Source organism: Sander lucioperca, chromosome 1 (assembly GCF_008315115.2).
Source record: "Sander lucioperca isolate FBNREF2018 chromosome 1, SLUC_FBN_1.2, whole genome shotgun sequence".
Classification (NCBI taxonomy): Eukaryota; Metazoa; Chordata; class Actinopteri; order Perciformes; family Percidae; genus Sander; species Sander lucioperca.
In genome coordinates this window covers 9,299,358-9,314,651 of record NC_050173.1, presented here as the reverse complement: position 1 = coordinate 9,314,651, position 15,294 = coordinate 9,299,358, and the positions used below count along the sequence as shown (strand labels likewise).

At 39.5% G+C, this 15,294-nt stretch overlaps 1 protein-coding gene across 2 annotated transcripts; it reads right to left on the bottom strand.

Moving 5' to 3' along the window:
* Nucleotides 1-3,865: 3,865 nt before the first annotated feature.
* tescb (tescalcin b) lies at nt 3,866-12,756 on the bottom strand. 2 transcript variants are annotated; one of them, XM_036007979.1, is made up of 9 exons: nt 12,663-12,750; nt 12,475-12,579; nt 8,483-8,552; nt 8,150-8,230; nt 7,886-8,025; nt 7,713-7,774; nt 7,033-7,140; nt 6,906-6,953; nt 3,866-4,444 (listed from the first exon to the last, which is right to left on the bottom strand). In XM_036007979.1, exons 2-9 carry the CDS (start codon nt 12,536-12,538, stop codon nt 4,367-4,369), a joined length of 651 nt encoding a protein of 216 aa, XP_035863872.1. In that variant the 5' UTR covers nt 12,539-12,579; nt 12,663-12,750; the 3' UTR covers nt 3,866-4,366. The 2 variants fall into 2 exon arrangements, with proteins under 2 accessions (XP_035863872.1, XP_031133943.1); XM_031278083.2 differs by having other exon boundaries at nt 12,475-12,756.
* Nucleotides 12,757-15,294: the final 2,538 nt, after the last annotated feature.

Here is a 15,294-nt window from a genome sequence, read left to right as displayed (position 1 = left end):
GTATGTCAAAAAGATATCAAAAAAATTCAGTATAGTTAGTCCAAACGGATAAAAAAAGTGATTGTATAGTATCTCTAAAAAAGTCATAGTATGTCAAAGAAAGTCTGGAAGAACATGCAAATTCCACAGAAAAAGGGCCAGCTCAGACTGAGTTGAACTTTGCTCAGAATCTGCAGTGTTTACTTGCTGGAGTGATGCAAACCCCCGAGCCACTGTGCCACCACATGGTTCATGTCATAGCATAGTATGTTGAAAAAAGTTATAAAAAAGTCATTGTATAGTATGCCAAAAATAGTCATAGTATGTCAAAAAAGTTATAGTATGTCAAAGAAAGTCTGGAAGAACATGCAAACTCTACAAAAAAAGGCTAAGCCCAGACTGGGGATCAAACCAAGGGTGAGAGTCTGCAGTGCCTTCTTTCTGCTGCTAGTTGGAGCATTGTTATGCACTGAGCCACCATGCCACAAAATAGCTCATGTTAAACAGTGATGGCATAGTATGTCGAAAAAAAGTGATAAAAAGCAATATAGAAAAAAGTCAGTATAGTATGTCTAAAAAAAAAAAGGGGGGGGAGGGAGGGAAAGTATAGTATCTTAAAAATAGTCATAGTATTTAGAAAAAAGTAATAGTATAGTATGTCAAAGAAAGTCTGGAAGAACATGCAAACTCCACAAAAAAACGTGCCTGCCCAGACTGGGAATCAAACCTTGGTCAGAGCCTGCAGTGTCTACTCTGCTGGTGCTTGTTGGAGGGATGTAAATCCTTGAGCCACTGTGCCACCAAATAACTCGTGTTGAAAACAGTCATAGCATAGTATGTCAAAAAAGTCATGGTATAGTATGTCAAAAAGAGATTTAAAAAAAAAAAAAAAAAAAATTCAGTATAGTTTGTCCAAAAAGGGGTAAAAATAAAGTGATTAGTATACTATCTCAAATAGTCATAGTATGTCAAAAAAGGTAATAGTCATAGTATGTCAAAAAAGGTAATAGTATAGTATGTCAAAGAAAGTCTGGAAGAACATGCAAACTCCACAACAAAAGGGCCAGCACAGACTGGGAATTGAACCTGGCTCAGTACTTGCTGGAGCAATGCAAACCCCTGAGCCACAGTCATAGTATGTTGAAAAAAGTAATGGTATAATATGTCACTATACACTTACACTATATTAAAGGATTTTATTGGTTATCACTTATGTCTTGGAAAGTGTTAAAGGGTTGTCAAGAATTATCTGCACATTTAAGATGTTTTAATGGATTATCTGCATGTCAAAGAATTTTTAAAAGGCAACAAAAGAAAAAGACAAGGTTGATGAAGGTGAAGTTTCTTTTTTCTCTTTGGATCTTGTGCGTATTATCCCCGGATATGGTCCAGTGGGGAACAACGCTGACCGACAACCAGGAGACGCGGGTTCAAACCCCGCCTCAGGTATAACACACAGGAGTGTTTGTGAAGAATGGATGTGGTTTCCAGGGTACAAGCCGGTACAAGCCGAAATGGGTTTCCTCAGGAGGGTGGCTGGCGTCTCCCTTAGAGATAGGGTGAGAAGCTCAGTCATCCGTGAGGAGCTCGGAGTAGAGCCGCTGCTCCTTCGCGTCGAAAGGAGCCAGTTGAGGTGGTTCGGGCATCTGGTAAGGATGCCCCCTGGGCGCCTCCCTAGGGAGGTTTTCCAGGCACGTCCAGCTGGGAGGAGGCCTCGGGGAAGATCCAGGACTAGGTGGAGGGGTTATATCTCCAACCTGGCCTGGGAACGCCTGGCCTGGGAACGCCTCGGGATCCCCCAGTCGGAGCTGGTTAATGTGGCTCGGGAAAGGGAAGTTTGGGGTCCCCTGCTGGAGCTGCTACCCCCGCGACCCGTTACCGGATAAGCGGAAGAAGATGGATGGATGGATGTGGTTTCATTTGTATAATTTCAACTTGCGAATTTACGATTTCAGCGTGCGGATTTACGATTTCAAATTGCGAATTTCCAAAGATTTGAACTTGCGAATTTACGATTTGAACTTGCGAATTTACAATGAACTGAACTTGCGAATTTACAATTTTCATGGGAAAAAAAATTGTGACCTTCAACACAGAAAGAGAGATACTTAATATTAAAGAGACTGTTGTTGTTCCCAGAGAAACTCCCAGAGGTCGTTTAAGCAGCAATTACAAGATATATTTACGTTTATAGTGGTGGCTCCCTCTAGTGGTAGAGTAGTTATGACAGGACCAAAGCAGGAAGAAAGGTAACGAACTGGCTGCACTAGAGTGTTCAGTTGTGTTAGTGCATTTTTTTTAGCAGTGAAAAATACAGTATACTGTATAACTTACTTAATGCTGATTCTAATAATTCTATTTAGGTGAGGCCCTACCCTACTAGGTGCCACCCTAATCCAAGGAAAACTGCAAGGCGGGAGAAGGTATGCCATGTCTGCATACACCCTCCCCCGCCAATCTAGGCGAACACTGCATCTCCTCACTCCCTAACTATAAGCTTTATCAAAGAGGAGAGTTTTAAGTTAACTCTTATATGTGGGGACGGTGTCTGCCTCCCGAACCCAGACTAGGGGCTGGTTCCACAGGAGAGGAGCCTGATAGCTAAAGGCTCCCACTATACTTTTAGAGACTCTAGGAACCACAAGTGCATTCTGGGAGCGCAGTGCTCTAGTGGGACAATAAGGTACTATGAGCTCTTTAAGATATGATGGTGCCTGACCATTAAGAGCTTTGTAGGTCAGGAGAAGGATTCTGGCTTTTACAGGAAGCCAATGCAGAAAAGATAATACAGGAGAAATGTCTCTTTTCTTAGTTCTTGTCAGTACACGTACACGGCATTCTGGATCAGCATTATATCATAACGTTCCTTTTGTGATTTTTAAAAAAAAAAAAAAAAAAAATACATAGTATGTCAAAAGTGATTTTAAAAAAAGAGACTATAGTATGTTTAAAAAAAGTCATAGTATAGTATGTTGAAAAATGTAGAAATTACTTAATATAAAATATAATCAGGTGCCGGTTCATTATCATTTAACATGCTTTCCATATTTTGACCTGTGGAGGGCAGTATACACCCATGACTGAATACATTGAAGCACAAGCAAATATTAAAAAATGTAGCATTAGTATACAGTTAGTATGCATCCAACACAAATACTCAATACCTCTCAGTACAGTAACAACAAAAGCTGATGACATGGTATTGATAAAAAGCCTTTTTATTGATAGTGACCATATGAGCTTGACGGGAAGCATGGGAACAAAGAGGGGAGATGACAACAAAGGTCCCTAGCCAGAATCAAACTGGGGTTGTTGTGGTCATTGCATTATGGTATACATTGTAAACACTATACCAACTGAGATTACTGTTCTCGAAGTTGTTGCTAATACATTTTTATATTTACCACAAAAGTCACATCACCAAAAGATTGGAGTAATAGTTGACTGATAATTGCTCTTGAAATAAGCATTGAGAACTTAAGTTTAGCTTGACATTTTAAATTCTGATATAGTTATTCAAACACCTGACATGAGGCTGCAAATGCTTTGTGCACACATTATTATTATTATTATTATTATTATTATTATTATTATTATTAAGTTGGAATACAGTGGAGGGTTTAATGGTAGTTAGACAAAACTTTTCACCATCAATCATGACAGTCTCTCAAGATTGTATGATACCTGAGAGACTTTTAATACAAACTATATTAAAATATATCTATGACTTAGTGTTTTAAAAAATAAGTATCGTTCTAAGGGGAATCAGTCTGCCCTTCTTAAATAAGGACTGATCAGATAATGCATTTAAGCATTTAATCTTGCATGGCAGCACTCCCATTTCCTTTTTCATCAGAAATACACATCCTGAACTGAAGTCAGATCTGTTTCATGGGGTTTTTATTGTGCACATGTTGTGCAGAGTATGCACCAAGTGTCATATTTGCAATATGAATAAAAGGCATTTCAAATAATTGTATTGCTATTATTAGAAACATTCAGATTTTTAACATCACACATTTATATCCCTGATTATTAAGAGTTATTGATTTATGGCATTGACATGTTTAATGCATCATGCATTAATATTTCTATGCATAGAGACATAATGCCTGCTACTCCAGACATGGATATTTGATAATTGCTTTGTCCAACTACTAACAGGATGGTTGTTATTTGACTATTTCATATTATTGCTTACAATCAAATAAACTGCTTCTACTACATCTGCATAAAACATGTTTTCATTGAATTTGCATAGTTATTCAAACATGAGTAAAGTATATCATTCAATGCAAGAGCACAACTGGAAACAACAGATCGTGAAACCATAATTGTGCATCTTCAGAGTTTTTCCAAAGTCACTGCAGAGTTTAGTGTACCAACTTCACTTACACAAGGTTGTTGTGTCCATATTCAAAAAGCGAATGTTCATTTTTGATTCAATCTCAAAGCCATTCAGCAACTAAAAAAAGAAGAGTTTTTCATTGTTAAAAATGTATATTGCTGATAATTTCACTGTCCTTGAAAGTGGTAAGGTTGATTTTTATTTTAAAGTAGCTACGAGGAACTTTTAAATGTTTCTGAAACTGTTTAATTTTCCATCTGATGATCATAAATGAACTGTAACAGCAAACGAGACTAACGGTGAAAAGATTGCTTTTTTTTTTATATATATATCGTTTTTATTAATGCCTTTGCCCAGGTCTGATTTTTTTTTTTTTTTTTTCCCCCCCGCAAAGTCACAAAATGATTTACAGCAGATAGACCAGCTCTTTAGTCAAACATTCTGGGTCACAGATTTCAGTGTAACACCAGAAAAACCTGTGTTTGAGTCAACCAGGTAAAAGGTAGCAGGAGATTTCTTTATATAGGCCTAATTGTATTTTAATTTCATTTTTAGAAGTTGTCTGTGGTAGTTATGGTTGACACTGGGGCAGGGTCGTCACAGAAAAGAAATTAACGAAGAACAACTAAAAGTTAAAAGGGAGAGTATAAACTTTGGTCGGGCTTTCAACAGATGGAGACAATTAAGGGATTGTAAATTATACAAAACTGACCCTGAATTGACCCTCTTCCTCCTAGACAGGTATGTAATATGTCTAATTAATTCTTAAAAAAAACTTTAAAATGCGAGACATGTTTGTACGTTAGTAGCCTACATGAAATTACGTCCCCCTTCCATTTAGCGGCCAGTTTTTTTTTTTTTTTTTTTTTTTTTTAATCCATGTTTGTGTTAGCCTACTATTTTCTTTTTGTCCCTGTGTACTTGTGTAAAGCGTCCTCGGGTTTCATAGTCTATATCCACGTCCATGATTGCTCCGGGGCCGCAGAAAATTCTGGCGGATGAATGTCTTTTCGACGATGTCCGTTTCCTTCCGCTTTCTTTGTGTTGGAATTTTAAACTCCGGTGTATTTATGAGGACTATAGTTAACTGCTCCTCAGATCTCTGCAGGGTAAATCCAGACAGTTAGCTAGACTATCTGTCCAATCTGAGTTTTCTCTCGCACGACTAAAACAACTTTGAATATACTCGTTCCACCAAAACAAGTTCCTTCCTGAGGCTATTTTGCAGCGGCTCCGTGCGGAGATTAGCGCTGCCCATGACGATTGTAATTGGTTTAAAGAAATGCCAATAAACCAGAACACGTTTTTCTCCCATCCTGGAATGCTATGTGGACTAGCCAGACCCTCCTCCGCAGCGTGTGGAGCAAATTTGATCAATAACTGGAGTTTCCCGTGACTTCAACCAATCACAGCAGTCCCACATGCCAGACTTTGTGTCAGTATGTGACGCTGAGAGCCACTGACCAAGCGGGAGTATGAACGGGTTGACGTAACACACGCACGTCGCCAAATTAATTTCCTTGTTTCTGATATGAAGACGAGACGTGTGTAACTCAAACATCTCACATTTACCAACAACGTACAGCGAAAGACCATGCAAAACATTTCAGACCATCCTGCCAACCTGTATATTTTAACATCAATGTACGCTGCAACGATTTTTCACTCTAAAGTTGCTGAAAGCTGCTGCTGTTTTCATTCTGTCGGCTATCTGCGGCTGCTCAGTTCCCCCCCGCGACTGACGCACGCTCACACACAAACCCACACGGTGGATGCACGAAAAAACGGAGATGAGTCGTACAGGATGACCTAAATTGAGGACAGCTACGCTCATTATTGTAAGTGCAATGATAAGTTAAAGTCCAATAAGTAACGTTACTTTATCAAACCGTATGAAGGTATGTCCCAGGCCAGAATAGGAAATTAACAATGTAAAGATCAACAAGCCACTGACAGATATGGTCAAATTTGATTCATTCAATAAATTGTTTTTTGTCCACCAGCCAACATTTGCAGCATCCTGAGCCTTTTTGGTAAGTTTACTAGGAAAAGTCAGCCCAGAGTAGTTTTATTCTCCCCAAAATAAGTTACCTTTTTATTTTTAAAGAATTATACCAAAAAAAAATCACTTTTTTTTGCAATTTTCACTGTCTCTTGCAACTTCATTGCAACAAAAATACAAAAGCTCAAGCAAAATCAGGCATTTTGGGCCGCAATAATCTAAAAAAAGGCAGCAAAATCCTGGAGGGACTGATAACTGCTAGCAGTTCTTGTAATTACCTTAGATGCTACAACAAACTCTTGCTAATGCTTTGGCTTGTGACAGCTAGAAAAAAAACTTTACGACAGCAGGTGTGAAAAACACTACAGCTTTAGTCCAAAGGGGCCGCAAGAATCAAAACAAACTGAAAGTTCCTCGTAGCTGATTTTAATTGGAAAAACCAAAAATTCTAAACCATGTCATTTAATATGATCAATTTCAAATATATTCACACCTTTCAATGCACTTTTAAAAGTATCGTAAATAACTAAGAAAGTAACAAACATATTTATTATAGTATGTATTCTGTGTACCAACCTTAAGGAAATGTTCAAATGTGATTCCCTCATAGAATTCATCAGGTTCCTGCATGAGAAAAGTGAAGTTACAGACAAACATTGAATCAAACTTAAAGTTATCTTGAGCTATAGTACAGCTCACGTACCATGTGGCCCATTGAAATGCTGGCCACCTCCAACATGGCTGCATCAGCAATGCTTTTGGCTGTGTCCTTCTCCAGTGCCTCGCTGAAAGATAACAGCTCCTCCACCACCTGGACAGATGTGAACAACAAGATATAGGTCATTTCATATCTCAATAAAGATGTATATCGCCGTAGAGCATTTTTTTCTGGTAATTCAATAACTAAATATAAAACAACCATATGGTAAAGCCTATTTTTGTATACTCCTGTGTGAATTAAATACTTGACAAATGAAAAGAACTGAGTATTTTCTCATTTTATTAAGAACTTTAGTGTAAAATGAACATAACACACAAGGATCAGTCGTCCCAGATGGCTAAATATTGCCATGATGTTTAACATTGCGATGGAAACAATATAGAAAAGTATATATGATAGACATTTTTATATTGCTTTGACAATATAGTTCATCATATCACCCAGCCCTACCTTTTTAAAATTCAGCTTAACCGCTTAAAATGTTTCAATGATGCTCATAAAACAGACACGGATAACAGTAAAGCCCACATAATAAACCTAGATGATTTCTTCAGACTGAGTAGAGATTGTTGTAATCTTCACTGGTTATAGGATGACCTAAGTTCATTTAAAAGGTTTAAAACTTCATGAGTTTTTATCAACAGAAGTAAGCAGAGGCTTACATGTCTGTATTCCTCAAGGGTTATCGTCCCGTCGTTGTCTGCATCATGCATGTTGAATAAAACTGCAGAGAATAATAATACAAATACATATAATAAACATAGCTATCAGTTCAACAGCTGTGTGTCAGCCACAGATAATGTCAGGCATGTGATCATGTGATTTGAAGACACACATCTCAGTTTGTCCCTCCTGATGCTCTCACGCTGTTCCTGTGTCATGTGCAGTGACGGGGGCTTGAAATGGGACATAACCACCAGAAACTCCTTAAAGCCGATCTCCTCAACTGTACCCTCACCATTCTGCCGAAAGTTTCTAAAGAAATATAGAAATGAGTGTACAGATCGTGCAGTTCTGACAATAACATGAAGCAAATTCTTGAATCTTATCTTGCTCCACATTACAAGTTCAGGCAACTTTTTAACCATTGTCACTGTACCTTCTGTCAAAGAAGGCCTCTATGATCTGCAAACGGATAGGATTGCATGCTAGATCTGGGATGTCATTGAAGTGATCTCTCCTGTGGGTGTAAAGAGGATTTTGAGGTGTGGCATATGGTGTCACACACTGTAATATGTAATTGTGGCCACAGGTTGCAAGCTGTATGTGCAAACATAAAGCCTGTTAGGCGGGTTTCAACTTGCGAAGAAGATTGGTGAGCTGCCATGCCGATTGGGTTAAATAATTAAATTAAAATGATAACAAACCTGTAGGTGTCACTGAAAAATTCATATTGCACTTGTACACACAATACTTAAAAATCTTAACTTACAGCAGGGTTTCTTCATTGTGGCTCAACTGCTTGAACCTGTTATGTAGGATTCCAATCTGCTCAAATGAAACTGAAAACAGAAAAGTTATTTTGTTAAAGGTCCAATATGTAATATATTTACTGTAATAAATCCAAAAATTACCCCAACGCGTCATCAGATATTAAGGAAACCTGCTAAGTTGAAATACTATCTTTTCTGACAACAATGCTAATGCCAGTATTTTCTCCTTTTTGAAATTTCCGTTCCGTGACGGAATTTCTTTTTTTAACGATTATTTTTTGGGGGCTTTTCCCTTTTATTATGAAGTGACGGTGGATAGACATGAAAGGAGGAGAGAGAGAGATGGGGGATGATACGCAGCAAAGGGCAGCAGGTCGGATTCAAACCCGCGCCGCTGCAGGACTCAGCCAACATGGGGCGAACGCTCCTCCTGGGTGAGCTAGAGGCTGCCCCTCGTGACGGAATTTCTGTTTGTGTTGGCCTGTGTGTTATCAACTGCCCAGTTTGACAGCCAGGTCGGGTTGCCAGATATACCTGTAAAAACGTAAACCCAGTGCGCTACAGCTGTAACGTTAGTATAGCCATGTAAGCAGCAAACAAACGAATGGGATCAACGGAGATAGATTCTACGCGACATTAAAAAACGGCATGTTTCTAACAGTTGTGTGACCAGAGATGTTACAAACCCCGGGTAAATATTGGAGATGTATTTGAAAGATGGAGACGGCTTAGAGCCCAAAAGGATGCAGAGTTGGGTAATTTCCTCCTGAACAGGTGCATTAGCTTCAGGCTAATTTATCCCGGCTACACGGGACATTTTGTCATTTCAACATTCGTGTAGCTACTCACATTGAATTATATAGCTAGAGTACCCAAGTTGGTTACTCACAAAAACAATTGAGACACAGCCAGTAAAGTGATCCTGACTGGTCCTGGCTAACGCCGCCATGCTAACCCTGCTAACTGCTAACGTTACCGGAGGACCAGGCAAGCAGGCCACGGCTGTTTTACAACGTGTAGCCTGTTCAGCGGCCGTAGCCGACAACGGTGAGTTATTTGAAGCCAAGAGAGGGGGGGGGCTGTAAATCGGGAAGAGAGGACCTTGAGTTTGCAGTGTGTTTAGAGATTGTTGCCGTAATTCTAAGCCAATAAAGTATGTATTTCAGTCGGGTGGAAAAGGACGGCAAGTTAGTGGTAGTTCTAGTGGTTCCTATCGTAATTCTAAACCGAGGAAGTGTGTCTGTCTGGCGTGTGGAGAGGACAATTCAATTCAGTTTTCAAAGGGGGTGTGGCTTAAGCATAGGGGGCGGGCCAAACCATCACCAATGAAGAAGGAACTCTGCTGAGTTCAATGACACCTCACACAAGACTCTACCTCAAACGGTTCAAATGTTATGAAAGGGGGTGTGGCCTGAGTAAGTGGGTGTGGTTAAAGTATAAGGGGCGGCTCAGTATCACATGTCGACCACACATAAGTTTCATGTAAATCAGATGTTTGTCATATAAGGCGCATTTCCTGTTGCCAGCGGGGGGCGCTATGACCAAAAGTAAATATTGGCCTGTAGATGTCCTCAGACCTGGACCCTTGTCAATCGTGAGAAATTTTGGGCAGATAAGACAACGTACACTCAAGTTACAACAATTTCTTTGGTCATCGCTAAACACTCAAAATGGCTGCCACGTCCACATGATTTGACGAAAAGTTTTTCTTTTAATAACTTTTCATCTTTAAGGTGTTGAGATGGTACAGACCAAATTTGAAGTCCGCCGGATGAAATCTCTAGGAGGAGTTCGTTAAAGTATAGCACCTTGACTTTTAGGCCTAATTCCTGTTGCCACTAGGGGGCGCTAGGACTTTAAATAAATATCAGCCTTTATTTGTCCTCAGGGTTGGACTCTTATGAATCCTGAAAAGTTTCGAGCTAATTGGACAATGTACACTCAAGTTACACCCACTTCCTGTTTTGATGGCGAAACGCACAAAATGGCCGCCCCGCCACGCCCTATGACGAAAAGTTTTTCTTTTAACAACTTTTCATCTATAATGTCTTAAGATGGTACAGACCGAAGTTGAAGTTGATCGGATGAAATCTCTAGGAGGAGTTCGTTAAAGTACGACATGTGGAAATGGCCAAAATCGCACTAATTTTGACTAACTTTGAAATCAAAATGGCGGACTTCCTGTTGGGTTTAGGGTATGGCTCCAATGACATTCTTTGTACATCTTGACATGCTACATATGTGCACCAAGTTTCGTGAGTCTACGTTAAACGCACTGCAGGGGCTCAATTTATTTAACTTTGTAGGGGGCGAGCCATTTTTGTGCGCCTCTTCCCGAAACCCTTCAAATACGTAGATTTTCACCAGCCTTGATGCGACTACCAATTTTGGTGAGTTTTTGAATATGTTAAGCCCCTCAAAAAGCCAATTCATTTGCCGTAATAATAATTCCTTCAGTTTCAATAGGGCCTTTGCCGCTGTCGGCGCTCGGGCCCTAACAAGAGTTATCTCAAGACACTTTACAGATAGAGTAGGTCTAGACCACACACTATAATTTACAAAGCCCCAACAATTCCAGTAATTCCCCCAAGAGCAAGCATTAGCAGTGGCTAATGCGACAGTGGCGAGGAAAAACTCCCTTTTCGGAAGAAACCTCGGCAGACCCAGGGTCTTGGTAGGCGGTGTCTGACGGTGCCGGTTGGGGATGTGATGAACAGGACAGCGAGGTTGTGGGATTTTTAGCGGTTCCTACTGTAATTCTAAGCCGAAAAAGTGTGTCTGTCAGTTGGGTACAGAGCTCCGCGTGAGCATGGCCTTTTATGACTGTAAATATAGCTAGCATCTAACGTTAGCTACTCCGCTGTGCTGTGGAGTAATGTCTGGCTATGTGAAACAAGCGTCTAGCAACATTGTTGTGGATGCTGCGGTCTCAGCCTGGCAACCTCCATGAACTTTGAGTCTGGGTAGGAGGGGGTGGGGGAAACGACTCTCTGCAGTATTTTGAATTTGTACTGCAGTAACTATTTTAAACACTAGCTGTTAGTATTACATATTGCACCTTTAAGTGTGCATGCATAAATAGCCTAAATGCGGCCAAAACAGTGAGACACAAAGTAAACATAAAACTCTTTAAAGCTATTAAACATTAATCATTTTTACATTTAAATAAGTAACTTTGTTGAGAATCTGATGGTAACAGCTCTTTATTCCTTCAGAAGTTTTACTAGAGGCTTTCAAGGCATGCAGATTTGAATATTCATATTTAATGTAAACACTTTGGTTTGTGGTTGTCTGTCACCTGCAGCTACCAAACTCACCTCTATCATAAGAGGCTACAGATGAATTAAAGTAGCTATTGATGCATGTAAAAAGTCATAACTTGCAGGCACGTATCCGATAGATATAGCCTATCCTCTTAAATGGTTGTAACACAGTCATACGACATAGTAGTAGCCTAATATAAAATAAATGCCAGATATTGAAAGTTTAGGTAGTCCTGGAAAAGGGGGCAAGAGCACTCACTGATTGCACATTGTTTGACAATTTTACAGTCAAAAAAGCAAAAAAGTCCAGGCGGCCTGAATGAGCACTAGGTGTTAAAGGGTTAAATTGTTTTGTCAAAGCTTTCAATACAGTGTCTGATCTATTATTAACTGTACTTCCCTCTGTAGACTGGGTAAAGTTACACTTAATGTAAATGTAATTGTAAATGTAAATTATTCATTATTACTGCACCACACTACTGGTTTTCCTTAGAGATGCTGGACATGAGTAATTAAAGGCAAATAATGATCATATCTTTACTTATGGCGTTGAAATGGTCAGATTCCCCTTTAACACACGACTGGATTAAAATGAGACTGAATTCAAATAATAGTTCCGGTGTAGTGAGCTCAGGTTTTGTTTTTCACACATCCTACATGTCTGACTGCTGTGTTTAAAAAGGAGGTGCTTAACGCCAAAGCAAACAATAATAATGATGACTACTCACAGCCCGTCTTCTCCGCCAGATCAACGTATTCTGGTTTACCCGGTAAGGACTGTAGCGCACCCATACCTCGGAAAAGATCTTCCACCAGTCCGGTTTTAACGGGACCAGAGACAGGTCAGAAATTAGCCAAAACTGTTGGAACTGAAACGGATCTCAGAGGGTCATGTCTCAGAATCATCCATCGCCACCTGAGTGTTTGTACGCCAGACTTGTTTTCCGTTTGCTGTCGCCAGGCAGGTCTCATCTCTCAGCAAACTACGCAGGCTACTTCCGCGACTACCGTGCTGGTGACGACACACATTTAGGAACCACAGGCTGCAGTTTGAATTATTCATCTAGACTTTTTTCATTTATTCAGAGGCTGCGACCATTGACTGTGTTTGTTTATACTGTAGGCTACCAGCCAGGGAAGATGGAGAGTAAGAAGGTAGTTCTCATACACGACTGAAATATTATATAGTCTATGTAATATTTCAAACGGAACTCTTTTGATAATTTTTATTCGTCTCATCATGAATTATGACCAGGCTACAATTCATTTAACTCTGCCAGTTCCACAGGTGCACCCACCTTTTTTTTTTTCACTCATAAAAACGTATTTTAAATTCTGGACAATTGTTCTTCGTACAATTCTGTTTCAAGGTTTCTTCCAAAATTATCAAACATGTCAAGCTGAATTACTGAGAAATACAATATTTCTATTTTGATCGGTAGATAATAAAAACATGTATTTTAATAGATATAAAGTCACTGGAACTTTAGATGATATCCCATGATCTTCATCAACAGGTGGAATTTGACACTTGTCATAGAAATCGACAGGAAGATTGACAAGTTTGAATGCTTCTTCAAACCATGTAGGGAGTCTAATTAACCACATGCCCTGCATTAGGAATTTTAGATGAGCTCCAATGTTTTTCAAATGTATTTTTTATTTTTGTTGTTATTAGTACTAAAATACACCACATGGTGGTAGCGTTTTGTCAACTATGTAATGTATGTACCAGCAGTAGAGAATAGTTATCCCTGAATCCAATTTGTTTTTATCAGAGCAGGGGTAAAATATACAGTAGTGTCTGTCTGTCTGTCTGTCGGCATTAAAGTGCCATTATTTCGTAGTGTTTCATCCCAGTCACTTGAGGGTAGCATTTGTGTTTCCATATTATGTCATTGTGTTTACATTAATTGAATTAAAGGTATTGTTAAATACCAATTTTCAGTCTTCAGTATCAAAACAATATATACCATAAATTTTCAAAATTCACAGCTGTTTCCAAAGCTGTCGAGCCCCACCGTCTATAACCGTTGCATCCTTCAGTCATGAGCAATTAGCTGTCATTGCTAATAGTGAATCAACAGGGCCTTGTAAGAATAATAGCAACACAATTCATACTATTTTATCTTACTAATCTCCATTTCTTTACATGTCTCTTAATGTCAGATGTATGTACTGTATAACATTCCTGCACAATACTGTGTTCACACCTGAGGATTGTCAAGAAATTGTCACTTTTTAAACTTAAGAGCTCAACAGGTTTTGTCACCTCTATTAGGAAATCTGAAGTCCCCATCAATTATCAAGTAAATGAAGGTGCAGTAATAGAAGAGCACTATATCGGGAGGTTACTAGTGCTCTTTATACTTGTTGCGATACAACTTCATTAATTAGAGTCCGCCCTAAAGATTTAATCATCTGCGTGTGAGAGCTCTTTATGCTCTCTGTGCCAGTATTGTGTGTCTGTGATCAAATGCAAACTGTGTCATAACATTTGTCTGCTTTGTGCAGTGCAGTAAAACAAATAACTATACCGTAGATTGTATCTTTGAATACAGTTCAAAAACAGGGGAATGCACAAGGTCAAAGTCCACGTTCTTTATGACATATATATTGTAGATTTAGATTGGGTATGTTTTGCACAATGCTATTTAGAATATGAGCAACCTGTAAATGAAAAGTAGTGATGCTTTTCATTTCAGTTTTAAAATGCTTTACATATCTGTAAGCCATTGGGCTCTGATATCTGAGAGTAAAGGAAGATGTTCATGGTAGAAAGAGGTCGACCAAATCACAACATGTTCAAATATTTTCTCTGTGCAGAGTAATTGATGCACCTAGTAGTACACAATCAATTGGGCCTGAAAAAAACCCCAATACATTTTCTTTTCTTTATCTGTCTCTGCCCTTGAAATGTTCTTTCCCATAAAATTGTCTCACTTGCAGCATGTTATGTTTGTGTGCTTTGTAACTATTACTGAGCGTACTACATTTGATGGCTTGAAATTGATTTGAATAAAGACTCCGCTTCAGAGAGAGGGGGAGAAATGAGGAGGTGTCTGACACAGAGACAAAAAGGGGCGGAAAAGTGTGGCCAAGGAGAGAGGGCAGCTTGAGCCTGTTTTGCATGCACAGGGGCTTCTGTGGGAGAAGGAGTTGACAGGGCGCCGCAGTGCTGCCTCCAGCTCTCAGACAACAGCTGCTCAGAAAGAGGAGACGTCCTGAGGGTGCTGCGACATGTCTCGCTCTTTCTCCATCTTTCTTTTCACCTGTCTGCCTCTTATTTTCACCGAACAGACATGCTAGACACATGTGCAATACACTGCCTTCTCCACATTCACACACATCTCTTTCTCAATGAAACACACACACACACACACACACACACACACACACACACACAGAGACACCGAGGCATGGGATTCATAAGAAATTGGCAGGCTGCCTGTGCTCAAACAAAACACCCAAAATAAACCAGGTAAAGCTGGATATTTGATGGGATCTGTTATTTGTTCTACTTACTTGGAAAGATGTTTATGACGAAT

Coding starts and splice junctions, on each gene's coding strand:
- tescb (XM_031278083.2), bottom strand. CDS start 12,538: ATGGGTGCGCTACAGTCCTTACCGGGTAAACCAGAATACGTTGATCTG. Junction 8,231..8,482: donor CACAATGAAGAAACCCTGCT/GTAAGTTAAGAT, acceptor TTACACCCACAG/GAGAGATCACTTCAATGACA. Junction 4,445..6,905: donor CATTTGAACATTTCCTTAAG/GTTGGTACACAG, acceptor TTCTTTTTTTAG/TTGCTGAATGGCTTTGAGAT.